The 14764-nt window shown below is 39.9% G+C and overlaps 1 protein-coding gene and 1 long non-coding RNA gene across 2 annotated transcripts; both read left to right on the top strand.

Moving 5' to 3' along the window:
* Positions 1-6643: 6643 nt before the first annotated feature.
* On the top strand, positions 6644-8588 carry LOC127305434 (uncharacterized). The gene is made up of 3 exons (XM_051335851.2): positions 6644-7171; positions 7627-7822; positions 7925-8588. Exons 1-3 carry the CDS (start codon positions 6659-6661, stop codon positions 8059-8061), a joined length of 846 nt encoding a protein of 281 aa, XP_051191811.1. The 5' UTR covers positions 6644-6658; the 3' UTR covers positions 8062-8588.
* Positions 8589-11315: 2727 nt separating this feature from the next.
* Positions 11316-12718, top strand: LOC139832215 (uncharacterized). The gene is made up of 3 exons (XR_011746919.1): positions 11316-11944; positions 12034-12107; positions 12191-12718. It is a non-coding gene; the product is annotated as an uncharacterized lncRNA (long non-coding RNA).
* The last annotated feature ends 2046 nt before the right edge of the window (positions 12719-14764 follow it).

Consider the following 14764-nt stretch of genomic DNA (forward strand, 5'->3'; position numbering starts at 1 on the left):
ATTACAGCGTTTGGACAAAACTAACTGCCTACTTAGCTTAGGACTTAAGCTAATCTTAATAACTGCCTAGTGAGCTTAATATCAAAGCTATCCTACTTCTAACACTCCCCCTTGGACAACGCTGTTTCTTGAAAATCTCTTGTGCAATCTTTAAGATCTTCTCGCATAGTCTTGAAAGTCTTCTTGCTTATATATGAGGATGTCCTTGTAAATAACTGTGCTCTTTGTAAATATTCTATCATCTTGAAGGTCATCATCTTTAAAATCTCTCCCCCAAAAACCCTGTGGGAAAAATATGAGGAGAGTTGTATTTGATATGTTGTTAAAACTCCTTTAAACCCTTTGGGGAAAATAAGGAGAAAATAGTACAACATGTAAAGATTGTTGTCTCCATGAGAACTCATATGAGAAAACCTTAGAGAAAGGAAAAACCTCACGAATGAGTTTGGAGAACAATAAATATGCCTTTTGTACTTCCTTTAAAAACCCCAGCGGGGAACATAGGAGGCACGGCATATATCTTGTGTAAATATTGCAAAGAGTGCAATATGATGTGCCACGGAAAACTCCTTTAAAACCCAATGGGAAAAAATATAAGGAGAAAACAATGTGGCATATCTTAACACTTGTATTTATATCGTCTCATTAAAAACCTTTTATGAGAAACCATTAGGAAAAACTCATTAAGGGAAAAAGAGTACAATATATGATCTAATGATCATCAACGGGTTATAATTTGGGAGTTTTACTCCCCCTGGACTTTGCAAGACTAAGAGTTGTCTCACGCCAATTCATGAACTTAAGTTCAGGAATATGGAAATATGTAAAGCACTGTGAATAAATCTGTTAGATTTCACATGATATGTTTGCAAAGTGTTTATCTCCCTAGTTTGGAAAATATTAATTTAACCCTTATGCATTTGGGCAATACAAGTGGTATTATTTGATAAATAATGGTGGGTGATTATGTTGAATCTCAACCACATGATCTTGAATGGGGTCAGTCATTATATGAATCCAATAGAGTTTATTTTGTTCTCTTAGTTAGAAGGCTCTTTCATTGAATTCAGTCTATAATATGGCATTTTTGGGATCGGTAATATTATAGCCAATGTAGAGTACACGATGGTCAAATCTTGATATTCCTAAGGGAATTAATCAAGATCATTTGAGCCTTAAATATATCGGAGGATATTACTTACACCAACCTTTTAGTTGGGGCTTGCACTTTAAAGAAGTTGACAACAAAATATTCACATGAATGATGTAGTTTGTATTGAGATATGGAACAAGAGGTCCAATATCACTCCATTACTACTACAATGTATGAATGAATTTGTATCCCTGTTAGGGATAGTGTGACCATATGTATCTTTGATTTGATTTATCCATATTTAATTTCTCCAAAACTTTATGGACATATAAAGACCGATAGATATGTATTCCGAAGGAATATACTCAAGTTATAAACTTGGTTAATACTTGGTTCAATCCAAATCTCCGTCTTGATATGATTGAAAGGACCTTTCATGTATATTATAAACTCTGATGATAAAAGCATTGATATATACAAAGGTCATGTAGAATCCAATTAGGGATTTTGTTTATGACTACATATAAGCAATCATCATTGTACGAGTAATCCTTTATAAGAAGGAGCTCTTATAGTCAATTGTACCACACAATTTGTGTTTGACTATTTTAAAATCATAGAGTGACTTATGTATTATTACACATATGTTGCGATTTAATTTTGTATTTGGATTTATAAGTCTTTAAGGACTTTAATATAGATATCCAAATTGAGTGACCCATATGATTATGTAATCACTACATCCATCAGCTGCATGGATAATTTATTTATAATTGCCAATAATATTAGTATCGAAACGTAATTCCACTTATACCAATAGGGTATGTTACATCATATATAATTGATGTCGAGTCTCTGCGTGAACCCGTGTGCTACAAGCCTCACTTTTTCACCACCTCATTGTTTCTTTTTTTTTTGTTGTTAACAAAAAGTCATTTGTCTTCCAGAGGGAAGGTGCTTATGAGGAGTAGGTATTACGATGGTAAATACCTCCCTTGTTGAGTGAGTGCTATTCTTATTCAATTGCATCCTTCTAGTTAAACCAATATATGAGTGCATTAGGCACTCTGCCATGGACTTTGGTTCAGGGCCCTAAAGGTTTTAGCAATTTTTAAGAATAAATATATTTGTCGACAAAATGTAGTCTTTGTTGTATGATTCTGTTGAATCAATAATATTTGTGGAAATATGATTAAATATTTGAACTCCTCATGATTTCCCATAACAATAGAGTCAAGGTGTTTCGATGTCCCAACACTTAAAATTATGTGCACATTTGTGCTGGGTTTGGATGATGACATCCACTATGTGTTATTCAACTTGAGGTTGAACTACATTTACTTGTTGAGGATATAATTTCCCCTGTTCCGCGGAAGCATGTGAGAATTTATATCCCATGTGGCCAATTTTCTCCCCCTTTTGCTCTCATTTCAGAGGAAAGTGGTTACATTAGGTACCTTCACTCTTTTGGCACATAGGTTGCATGCATAATATGATTTTGTGACATATTTGTCACGAGTAAATGTATGTGGCAGATTTGCAATGTGTTGCAAATTTATGACTGAACTTGTCGTTTAGATTTTCAAGTACGTGAATATAAGGACTGAAAGTCTATGACATTATTATTTATTTATCGGCATTCTTTGTGGTACTAATCTCCCCCTAATGCCGAAAAATGTCGTTATTGCAAATGCAATCAGCGTACGGGCTATCAATAACTCCCTTGTTAGGGTCTTGAGGTATTTGACGGATAAACAGTTATACCTTAGTTATTTATCACATAGATCCCAAATTTATGTGAGGGCCCATGATGTACGCTGGGGTGGTGATACCGGTATATAACCGAATTATCGCAGATGGGAAACACTTGTTTGATTTCCACGTACTTACTGCAAGGGGAAGCAGTATGATAAGCAACTGTAGTGATCTAGATTAGATCTACGGCGTGTAAGACCGCATGTCTCCAACAATATATTGGTATATCAAAATTTTGTTGTAGTGGTCATTTAATTAGTTCGATTCTTTTGACAAAGAATTTAGTTGCACTATTCTGGGTATGTACACGCAGGTACCTAGTAAAATCATGAATGTTCGTGAAAACAATATTAGTATTGGTTTAACCAATATATATAATATTTTGCTCTTAATTTGATAATTTGAGCAATTAATTTAGTAAAATCATGGATTTGTGGAGATTAAAGACCCATGTAAGACCATCCATTAGATGTGTCTATCAATACCATGAAATACTTATATGACCCAGATAGTTGTTGAATAGTCAACAAGTATCTTCTTGAATAAATTCAAGTAATTTGAGTGGAGTGTGAGAGACTTACAAAAAAAATTCTCATGGCACATTAGGTGCTCATAAAATCTAATGATTTGAGAATTTTGCAACTTGTAAATTGTGACCAATAAAATTTCACTAATTTTTCGCATTATCCCTATAGTGGGTGATCAAGGCGATTATGAAAAATCTTAGATTCATCAAAATCTGAAAAAAAAAATAGTTTGTACTCAACAGAGTTTAGTATGAATTTAGTTCATACATTGAAATGTCATGTATGAGAAACATGATATCAATGGACATCATACCACATTTACTAGTATGATTATTGGCTAAATGACATATTGGGATAGTCATGACACAAAACGAAGTCCCAAATATTATTGGGAATTTTATTCCACAAGAAAATTGATATTGTGAAGGAGTATATCTCCTACCGGAGTGGAGTTATGTTATCTTTCTGATGAAGATTATAAGTCCAATCCGCATGCAGGTAATTTTCTATGTTTATCAAAGTGAGCTTTCAAATTATCCCATTACACTCACATTACTTAATGAATCTGTAGTATGATTCACCAAGATGGTAGGGAACACTTATATGTACAATGATTCATACAATAACATTTTTGATAAACTTGGTAGTTATCTTATCCCTTTTACCATGTCTACTGTGATTTGTTTTGTCATTTTACATCCACTTTACATTGATTTCTCATGGTCCTTTTTGTGACCATTGAGATTTTTAGTATTTTGAGTACTAATATGAATTTCAGGTATTGGTATATCACCCGTAGGGTGTTTCACATGAGTCTTCATAAGAAGATAAGATGTGTTATTACCCTGAAATAAATATGATAATTTATTGCATTATCAACAAAAGAATAGGTAAAGTGATTTTGAGGTTTGAATCAGATTTTTATATCACAAACAATCAACTTCGAGTTGATTTTGTAGACACTAGGAAAAAAAAACTACAATGTACTAGAAGTACTCAAAAGTGTTTGAGAAACTATTAACATTGTGTTTATGCATCATATATCTCCTTGCTGGAGATTTATGGAGAAATCGATATGTATCCAATTTCTCTCATGTAATGTGAGTTTAGTGATCTCCACTAATATAAATGCTAGGCATGTCCAAGAGATGATCATGATACTCATTTACTGTGATATATTAATGGTCAAGTTGTTAATGACCATTGGTAGACATTTAAATGTTGATACATTAAATGATACTTCTATCAATGATTTGAACTTTATTCCCAAAGTGATGGGTGATGTTACATTATATATACTATTGACATTGGTTGTTCATGGTGAATATAATTATCACCACATGATGTAGAACTTTTGATAGTTTATGAGAAATTTCTATTTATCATGGATTGTCTTGATAGACATTGCATCCATGTCCAATGATTAATGATTCCACATCTTACCAACATAGTAGAAGCATGCAATAATCATGCATCATTTTTTTTTACTATGATAGTAAAATTTATTTTGTTAAACAACAAATATGCTCTAGAGGAATTATTTGAATATTAAGCTGATGCTTTTATGCCATATATGTGTGTGTCTATATCAAACTCCATATTTATGGGGTAGATCTCTCGGTAATGGAAGATATGCAATTTTTGCAGTCCATGCCATTACCTTGTGATTCATAATATATATTTTTTAAGGATATTCACATATTTTATTGGCAATATCATCACGTATTTTCAATGAGAATTTTGCAAGAAAAAAAATGATTTGAATTGCAAAATAATTTTATTAGACCAAAATACCATGTTATGGAGAATGCTAGTGAAGGAAAACACATTGAGTATGTCTCAAAATCCACATGAAAAAGATCTTGAATATAGGCAAAATATTATTTTGCTATAGCATTGCCTTGTTTGTACATCTAAATGCAAAATTATTTAATGAATATGCAATATATGACCTGAGGGCCACATATTGCTAGTCTAATAGCTTAAGCTTGGACAGACTTTTACATTTAGCCAGAGGGTTGTAAGAAAAATCAACTAAATAAATGAGATTAATCTCCATAATAAGTACAGAGTTATAAGGCGAGCTCTACGTTGTAAAGTCTCATAAGTCTGAGAACTTATATGTATTATAGGCAGAAATTTAACGACTAATTTGCATAGTACGTTTCAGCCTGAGAGTCAAACAGAGAAAGCATGAACTAATACGTAAATGCTATGAAGCTAGAGTGTCAAATTAAAAAAAATAACCGAAGGGATAAGGTTCCGTCGTTTTCCTCCATTGCTGTGTGCATGAATCAATCGATTCTTTTGCTGATAGCTTCATACAGAGTCCATGATCGTTGTAGGTTCGTGTAAGCCGGAGGACGCCGCCGGTTGAGCCGGCTCCCGAAGAGGCGCAGCGCTGCTGGGAGCCGTGGGCTCGGGCGCCGCCGTGCCTCCTGTCGTGGCCCGGCCGCGGCTGCGGTGGTCGCACCGCTCGTCAGGGTCTGTAGCTCCGCCGCGGAGCCGCAGGCTGGCTGTGGGCATCAATTGGAGTTGCCTCCGCGCCGGTAGGAGTCAGGACGAGAGGCGGGGCCGCGCGCTCCGCCACGCCGGTGAGGGCCGAGCCGAAGGCTGCCGGGTGCGCCCGCACCGGTGGCGCAACCGTGTGGTGCGCTCCGTTCGACGCCGTCTCTGCGTCCAACGCGAGGAGTCGGTCGAGGGCCGTTGTCACACGGAGAGCCGGCTGTTGGCCGTCGTCCCCTTCGCCGCGCGAAAGTAACCGCCACCGTCCCAGTCGCGTGCGCGCCGGCCGTTTTGCCGGAGTTGCGCGCCGAGGAGTGCTAGCCACGGCGTTGCAGGAGCCGCGACCTCGGGCGCCTCCCTGCTGCGGCCTCCGCCGCGGGACGCGAGGGAGTTTGTGCCTGCAACGCCCGTTTCGCCGACAACCAGTACTTTTCTTGGCCTGCCGCTCTTTGGAGAGCAAAGTGCGTGATAACGTTTTAGGAACTAATGATTGAGAGAATCAAGTGATGTTTCATTGATGATTGTTGGGGGTATATACCCACCAGAGCACGCCAATAAGGCGGTTACAAAGGCACCTCTTCGGTATTACAGCGTTTGGACAAAACTAACTGCCTACTTAGCTTAGGACTTAAGCTAATCTTAATAACTGCCTAGTGAGCTTAATATCAAAGCTATCCTACTTCTAACAGGATGTAAGCAAACCAGTCCGTTCCAAACTCTAGCGCTGAGTTCTCTCTATACGGTCGCACCGTCGTTGCATCGCCGGGAAGGCGTCGAGATGACTGGCCTCCACGGCAAGCGCGCCACCAGCGAACCCCGGAGATCCAAGCGCCTCGAGCGGTCCCAGCCCGAGGCGGCGGCGCCTCCGGCACGCCGGGCCAGGCACGCCGAGGGTCCGGCTCCTCCGCGCAAGTGCTCCGTTCCTCCTGCGCGCCGCCGCGCCGAGGGTCCAGTTCCTCCGCGCAACCGCGATGGCCCCGTCCCCGCTGCGAGGGTTGCGAGCCCACCTTCGCCCCCTCACGGCGATCGGGACCCCGGGGACGTGACCGTGGCTCCTCCTCCGGCTCATCCGCCCAAGACCTTCGGGTGTGGTCGCGTCACTCTGCCTCGCACCGCGTACGCGCTCCGCAACCGCCTCGTCCCGGACACCAGCAGCCCCAAGCCGAAGACGACGCCCACGCCCACCCCCGGCTGCGACAAGATGTTCAGGGAGGAACGTAGGCGTGGTCCAACGTGGCAAACTCCAATGTGCGCACGTGTGGGTTTGGAATACTACAACAGCATGAATCAGGTTTGTTCACTTGTCCTTTAAGTTTGTAAACATAGAATGCAAGACACGGGAGTGTGAGTGATTATAGAGTAACTAGCATGCGGTCTCGATTGCTTCTTCATTGCGTATGCTATATATGCTGCGTACATCTTTTGTATGAGGTATTCAACTATTCATGTAGACTACGCGTTTAGCCCTTGATAATACTGTCACGGTCTGGTTTGGTCTTGGTCCGACGCTGACCTAATGTCAAGTCTCTTAACCTGCCTAGTTTTTTTTTCCTATCCTTTTGCCTGTTTTCCATGGTAAGGTTATGGCCATATATACCTTCCTTCGGAGTTCCATGGAACTTCACTGCACCCTTTACTGCCCTTCTCGGTTTGTTGATTCGGAAGACTAACTCTAATACTTCATAATGCACTACCAAGTGTCTAGCGACTCATTGATTCACCCTCTTATGTTTGTCATTTTGTTAGGGGGATCAGTACGAGCTGGTTAAAGCAGTGAGCAGCAATGCCTTTGTCTTCAATGGTATCTGGTTTCATGCAAATTTTCTTGCTAAGCGTAAAGGAGCTACCAATTGTGTCGATCTTGTCCCCAAGTACTTCTTTGCTGAAATAGAAAGCAGGAGCGGTGGTCATTCTTGTGTTTCGTGCGTTAAGCTTGACCAAGGTGTGTTCCATAATACAAGCTTCACTTTTTGTTCACAGAAATATATCTTCATCATTTTGCGGGGTCTTTTTCATGTTTACATCACTGATTTTACTCTTGTAGGCGATCCCAAAAATATTGGTGGTTGTACACTGTGCTCTGAAAAGATGATGCATCCTGCTGGTGGTAGGTATCACGGTGCCCAAACTCGAACCGTCCGGCATGCTCCTGGTGGTCTACAGATTTCATTCAATTTCTGAATGTTTGAAGTGTTGGCACCTGGTGTCCATTTCCTCCACGCAAGCGGGAGTCATCCGTTCCGCTGTGCCTCCTCATGGACACCAACCCAAGGACCATGTTCATGCGCCGAAGCATGAGCATTCCATTCCAACTGCAAGGGTTGTGCTGTCATCTTCACCCCCATATGGCGACCGGGACTCGGAGGATGCGACCACAGATCCTCCTCAGGCATGTCGCCAAGGCCCTAGTTCCTCCACCCAAGCGTGAGACGTTGTTAGGTTTCACCCATAGATCGACCACATCAAAGTAGACAAACATACCCAGCACAAAATTTATTGCCAAAGACTAATCGTACCTCTGTTTTTTTTCTTTATTTCTATCGAATTTCATGCTACAATTTTATGGATTATAAGGTGCAGGTTCAACGTTTATATATAATATTACACAGCAAGACTAGTACCAACTACTCGAAACCGATTTTTCTAGCTGAAATTTATAGTTCATAATACACACCACTCATATAGCTGACTTAACTGATAACAAACTCCAATAACCCACATGGATATCTGGAGCGGCAAGTTTAAACCGAACATCCTAGTGCCATGACACCACCTGGAAACTGAGATAACCTCATGCAGCAATAACACCAGATTTGGAGTAGGATTTTATATATGTCAACATCCAACCTTCCTTGATCTTCTACAGAAATAACATTGCTTTGAAGATGTAGGTATCCACCGCCGCCTTTCAGCATTGCTCCATCTTTTGAATCAACCATGGAAATTTCCCCGGTGCGAGAGAAGTAACAAAAGTGACTCGGTTATCATTGCCCTTGGATATTTAAAAGGCCATTTGGCACCTTTGACAACCCGGACACCGAAGATGATTACCTAGGTTATTCTTCTAACAACCTGCACACATAACTCGTGCAGCAAAACAGTAGATACATCATGACCAAATACTTGGAGACAATCATGCCCTTCAGTGATCAATCTTTATCTTGAGACTGTTGTATCTTTAGTTTTAGTTCAATTTCAAAGTTGACCACGTCTGTATATACAACAGCACAAGACGGTCCCTATCACAGTAGAAGAGAATGGCAGCTGTGATCCCCGACGGAGTCGCAGACAACGGCCATCCAAGGCCACCATCTATTCCTGTGAGCTTGATGGAAAATATCTGCAAGGTGTCGGGAGTGGACGCTGTTCTATTGGGTGGGCTGCGTCCAGGTGTGCAGTATGTAAATATCATGGAACTCAATGCCGTCACGTGTTCAAAGGAACCACAATGTTTGACTTCATGCAGATTCCCAATCCCTGCGGTATCAAGCGAAATTCTTCACCTCATAAGCCATCTTCTCGTCTAACGTCTTCCTGGCCATCTCGTCATGATCGAGATCATCATGGACAGAGTACTGTCCCAATCTGATCATTGAAACGGTGTCACTAGATCTGTACAAATTGTCCAGCTTCCGGCCAAATCGAAGGATACTATGTAAAATACCATGAATTTCCAGAAAGCTAGCGCGCATCATGTATGTGAACTGTCGTATAGGAGTGTTATTCTATTTTTGGACATAGATTTCGTACAATTGCAAATTATTCTGCTTGTAGCCATTTCAAAAAAAAAAACCATTTCGGTGACGGGAAAATAAAAAGATGAGTTTTCGTTTGTTAGGAAAGGAAAACGCATAAAGACAGCATTGCTTCTCGTTCCATGGCTCACACATGTGCACAATATGGGCTAGTTCTGGTAAACTATGCATGTTTAACATCATGACCTAATTCATTTGCCCTAAAAGGTGTAGAACCTCGTGCGAGGTAGTTCATTTTGTGAAATTTTTATATTCCAAGTTTGTAATTTTGCCTCACAACTAGGTCACATAAAATGACGCCTCGCAAAGGTTTTCGATTTTCTGATTTTTCTTGAGTGAGCTGCGCTCAAATTGGTACTCGCCTTGAATGATCTTTCGCAAGAATGGACGTCGAGGGGCGCACCGGAGGGATCAACGGAGTGGAAATAAAACAACATGTTGTTGACCTAAAAATATTTTTTCCAAAAAATCCAGAACAAGTGAAAGATGGCGCTAGTTCAAATCTAGCCCGCTTCCAGCGAAATCGACAAGACATCGTAGAATATACCATGAATTTCCATAAAATCTAGCGCCATCAACAGATATGTGAACCATTGTATAGAAGTAGTCTTCTATTTTTGTGCATATATATCGCACAATTGAAGATTGCCCTGATTGTAGCTGGGAAATGGAAAAATGGTTTTTTCGGGACTAGGAAAAGAAAACTCATAAAGCCAACATTGCTTCCCACTCCAAATCCTACGCATGTGCACAATATAGGCTCGTTCCGACAAATTATGCCATGCTTAAGGTCATGACATATCTCATTTACCCTAGAAGTTGTTAGAACCTCAGAGGAGGTAGCTCATTTTGTGAAGGGTTTTTCGTAATAACTGTCGTATTCCAAATTTGTAATTTTTTCTCGCAACTAGGTCACGTAAATTGAAAGTAAGGTATGAAGGATAATGCAATAAAATTAACACACAGAAGAATGTGAAACAATGTTGAAGTTTGAGCACCAGTGGGGGAAGTAGGAATGTTAACCTTTGCTTACTTTTTTCACAATAACCCTTGAACTGCCCTTCCATTTTGTGAATTTTAAAGGAGTCACATGACCTGGTTAAAGCAGTGGTCAGTTATGTCTCTGTCTTTCGCGAACAAATGTATTTATGTTTTTTTTGTCTTATGTCAAACCTTCTAAAGTTTGACTATTTTTATAGAAAAAGATAGCAACATTTATTACTCTAAATTAGTGTCAATATATATCCTTCTTGGAATGTAGTTTCATAGTCCACGAGTTTTATATCATATATATGTTGGTACACATTTCTATATATAAGGTTGGTCAAATTTTTGACTTAGTTCAAAAGTTAGAAGTAATATGAGTAGGTTAGGCAGAGTTGACAAGAAAGAACCAAGAAACATGCACTGCAATCGAGATAAAGCGATGAGGGACTTGGAGGACAAACCACTTTGCTGACACGGTGACACCTTAGAGACTCTACCAATCTCGGTTGATCACTGACATCCCACCGTACAACCTTGTACTCTAGAACCTCTATCATGGTATTTTGTTGGACTGGTTTCCTCTAAAGCACCCCACCAAGATAGCTAAGTATCTATTTTTAAACATAAGCTAAGTATACTATGAATAGCACTATACATAAACATGTTGTAGTACAACAAGTGGCATAGATTAATTCATGGAAGAATGTGTTCTTTATGACATTCCACATTTATCTATCCTGGATTTTGATGATTTTTGTACCAAAACAATTTTATGACTAAAAGTATCTTTGGCATAAAATATATAAAAAGTTTATCATACTGAATTTATTGTAATTACAAATAAAATAAATAAGGATCTTAGTATTTCGCAACACACTAATATGATTCATATTGAACATATTCCCTGCAAGTAAAAAAAATGTTAGGTACAAAAAGCATGTGTAATGAACGGGTTGATCAAAAGCAAGCGTGGATGTGTGGTATCTGTGTAATTGGCTATGCCTCTAAACCGGGACATATAGTACATTATGTTACAGGAATATTTTATTAAAATAGATCCACTTTTGCATCAACATGATTCACATAATTCTATAGAGGATAAAATGGGTGGAGTAGTGAAACGTGGAATGCAATGGTGAATCTTTTCCTCTCTCGACACCCATATCTCAAAATGGAGAAGTCACAATACATGATATAAGGAGAAAGATTTAAAGAGGGACTATAGGATGCTAAAGGAAGTTAGAATGCAAAGTGGTGTTGGGTGAGATGAAAGCCAATTCAAGCTACAGGCTGAGCCCCATCTTTGGGAAAATTTGGAAATTGTAAGCCTTCAATTTTGACCCATTAAACTAAACTTTTGCAGTCATTATTATTCAACTGTTGTAGTCACATATTTTTTTAACTCTTGCAGTCATTTGGTACAAGAATCAAGAGATTCAAACGAAAGCTTTCCTCTCTATGAGTCACTTGGACAACTTTATGAAGGTAATATATGTACTATGCTTGCAGGGAACATATTGTCATCCATTGTACTAACCATCTAACTGCTTTGCTGGCTCTTTTTGTAGGGAGCATCGCTGAAGACAATTTTAACTTCACTTCAACCTCAACTACATCAAGGGAGGATCTGACGCAAGTAATAAGTAATGACGCAAGGAGATACCGACACTGATATAGCTGAGAGAGAAAGTGAAGATGAACACGAAGTTATGGATCCAGCTCCAAGTGCTCAGAGTATGGCTCAGGTGGAACACCAAGAAGTGAAAGGAAGAAGGGTTGCTGCTGCAAGGAACTAGCTTGCAAAGATACCAAAGAGGAGTCCTAAGAAGAGGAATTCCGATGGAATTGTGCAAGTGATAGAGAGGATGGTACAAGTGGGTGAAAAAAAAAGTCACTCAAGAACAACCTCTACAGAAGTTCTCTATTACCAGATGCATGGATGCACTAAAGACATTGGATGGTATGACAGGTTCTATTAAAATCCCTGCATTTGATGTCTTCAAGATTGCCGACAATCGTGAAATATTTCTCAACCTTGTTGATGATAAAGATGGCACCGCCATGACATGGCTCCTTGTGCAGATAGCCAAGTTAGCATGAGGTATGTTTTCTAAAATTTCAAGCTCAAAATATGTCTTGTCTTTTTTATATAAACTAATATATCATGGTACCCTGATACTGGTGTACTGCATGAGGGATCTGGTTATTGATGTTAGGTAAAGGGTTCTTCATGTGAGATCTGTTTGGTTTCTTGATTCTTGATGTTCGATTCGCATGAATTTCTTGTAGAAGTACAAAATTGCTGCTATTAGAAATCTTGAACGTTATGTGGTATCTCTGCTAGTTAATATTTGGTTGTAGTATTGCCTTGTAATGATGGTTGCAGTCTACTAGTAGTAGTTTAGGACCTTTGTCACTCTTTGTAGTTGTGTAGCTTGAATGCGGACCCAAGTTGTGAGGAATTTTTTTCATTTAACTGTTATGTAACTAGTTAGTATAAATTCATGGCCCTCATGTTACATCTGTATATACAGTTTTTTGTTAGGGCAATGATCAGTACTTGTAGTGACCAATATTTCCAATCTAAGTAATGAGGCTTTTGTTTGAACAATATCCGATCAGTATGCATGTAGTATATATTTTCTGATTTATGAATGCTTATATACTTGCTGATATTGAAGTAGTATTCAGAAACTGGTCGAGGGCTTGTAGTGACCGAGCCCTCCAAATGAAATAATGAGATTGTTTGGTTTGAACTAAGTCTTACCAATATTCACAGATATTTTCTAATTTACCAATGTTATTTGCTGATATTTGAAGTAGTATTAGAAACTTATTGATTGCTCGTAGTGACCCAGCCCTTGAATAAATTATGATATTGTTTTGTTTGAACAAAGTCTTACCAATATACATGGATTTTTTCTAATTTACCAATGCATATATATATTTACTGACATTGAAGTAGTATTCAGAAACTGATCGAGTGCTGGTAGTGATCATATCATTTTAAATACTTCGATCCTCGCTATCAAATCTTACTACTAGTAGTTTAAAACTATATTTACTCTTGAGCTTGAAGTAGTGTGTCTGCTAGTAGCAAGATTTTTCTCAGATTTCCTACAACCCAAAAGTATCCTTTAGCTCTGTTAACTAGTGATTAGCAACTAGACATGGTGCAAGTGCAAGTGTTCCACAATCTGATATTGTCTCTTCTTCTATCTCTTATGCAGCTTCTTGGTGCAAGTGGTTAAGTTAGCTAAGAAGTTGGTTGTCGTCTGGGACATGATATGCTCCTTAGTAGCTCTTTATGGCCGTTTTTGGTGGCGGATGTTTACATATTGCATCACGAACTTATGCACATTGTTTACCAGTACTATGGATTTTATGAGCCAATTGTTCCGCTGCCCTGATGTATGCCACAACAATGTGCTTGTGAGATCAAGAGATGTCGACACTCCATCGACAGAGATGATCTTATGGCTGAAATGCATACATTTATGTACTGATGCTTGTAGAAGCATGATCAAATCCTCCTCGAAATAGGCTTTCGCCCCGCTATATTAATATAGCAACCAACCAACCGATACAAGATCGAGATCAACGCTGGGGCAAGCAGCACACCAAAGCCCAAGAGAAACAAAAGAAGAAGAAAAAAGAAAGCAAAGTCGACCAAGTCGGCTCGACGAAAACGCTAATGATCCGCCACCGTTGCGCCCTCCGGAGAATTCCCACCACAAACTTAGCCCTCCGAAGCGCCGCATACCAAAGCAACACCTTCAAGAAGGGATGCGACGATGACGACGCTGCTGCCCGGACAAATCCTAGGGTTTCCCCCGGTATGCGGGAGGGGTGTGGGGAGGGGGGAACCCAACGCCCTCCAAGAAGGAATGGCGGCGCCCGCAGACGTCCCCGCGTTGGTGTCGGAACTCCGACAGGGATTTCTCCCACCCCCCAAAGAACCACGACCCCGGACGCTCCATCGCGCTCCGCCCACCTCACCACCCACCAGCTTGCGCCACCACGGTCTTGGAGTCACTACCGCCGTCTCACCGTGGACAAGCAACGACGACCGACCGAAACGAGAAGAGACAAGCAGGGCTAGGAAGCGGCTGAACAGCGACAACGCGGGAGGGCACAACCTC

This window comes from Lolium perenne, chromosome 6, assembly GCF_019359855.2.
Source record: "Lolium perenne isolate Kyuss_39 chromosome 6, Kyuss_2.0, whole genome shotgun sequence".
In the NCBI taxonomy this organism is placed as follows: domain Eukaryota; kingdom Viridiplantae; phylum Streptophyta; class Magnoliopsida; order Poales; family Poaceae; genus Lolium; species Lolium perenne.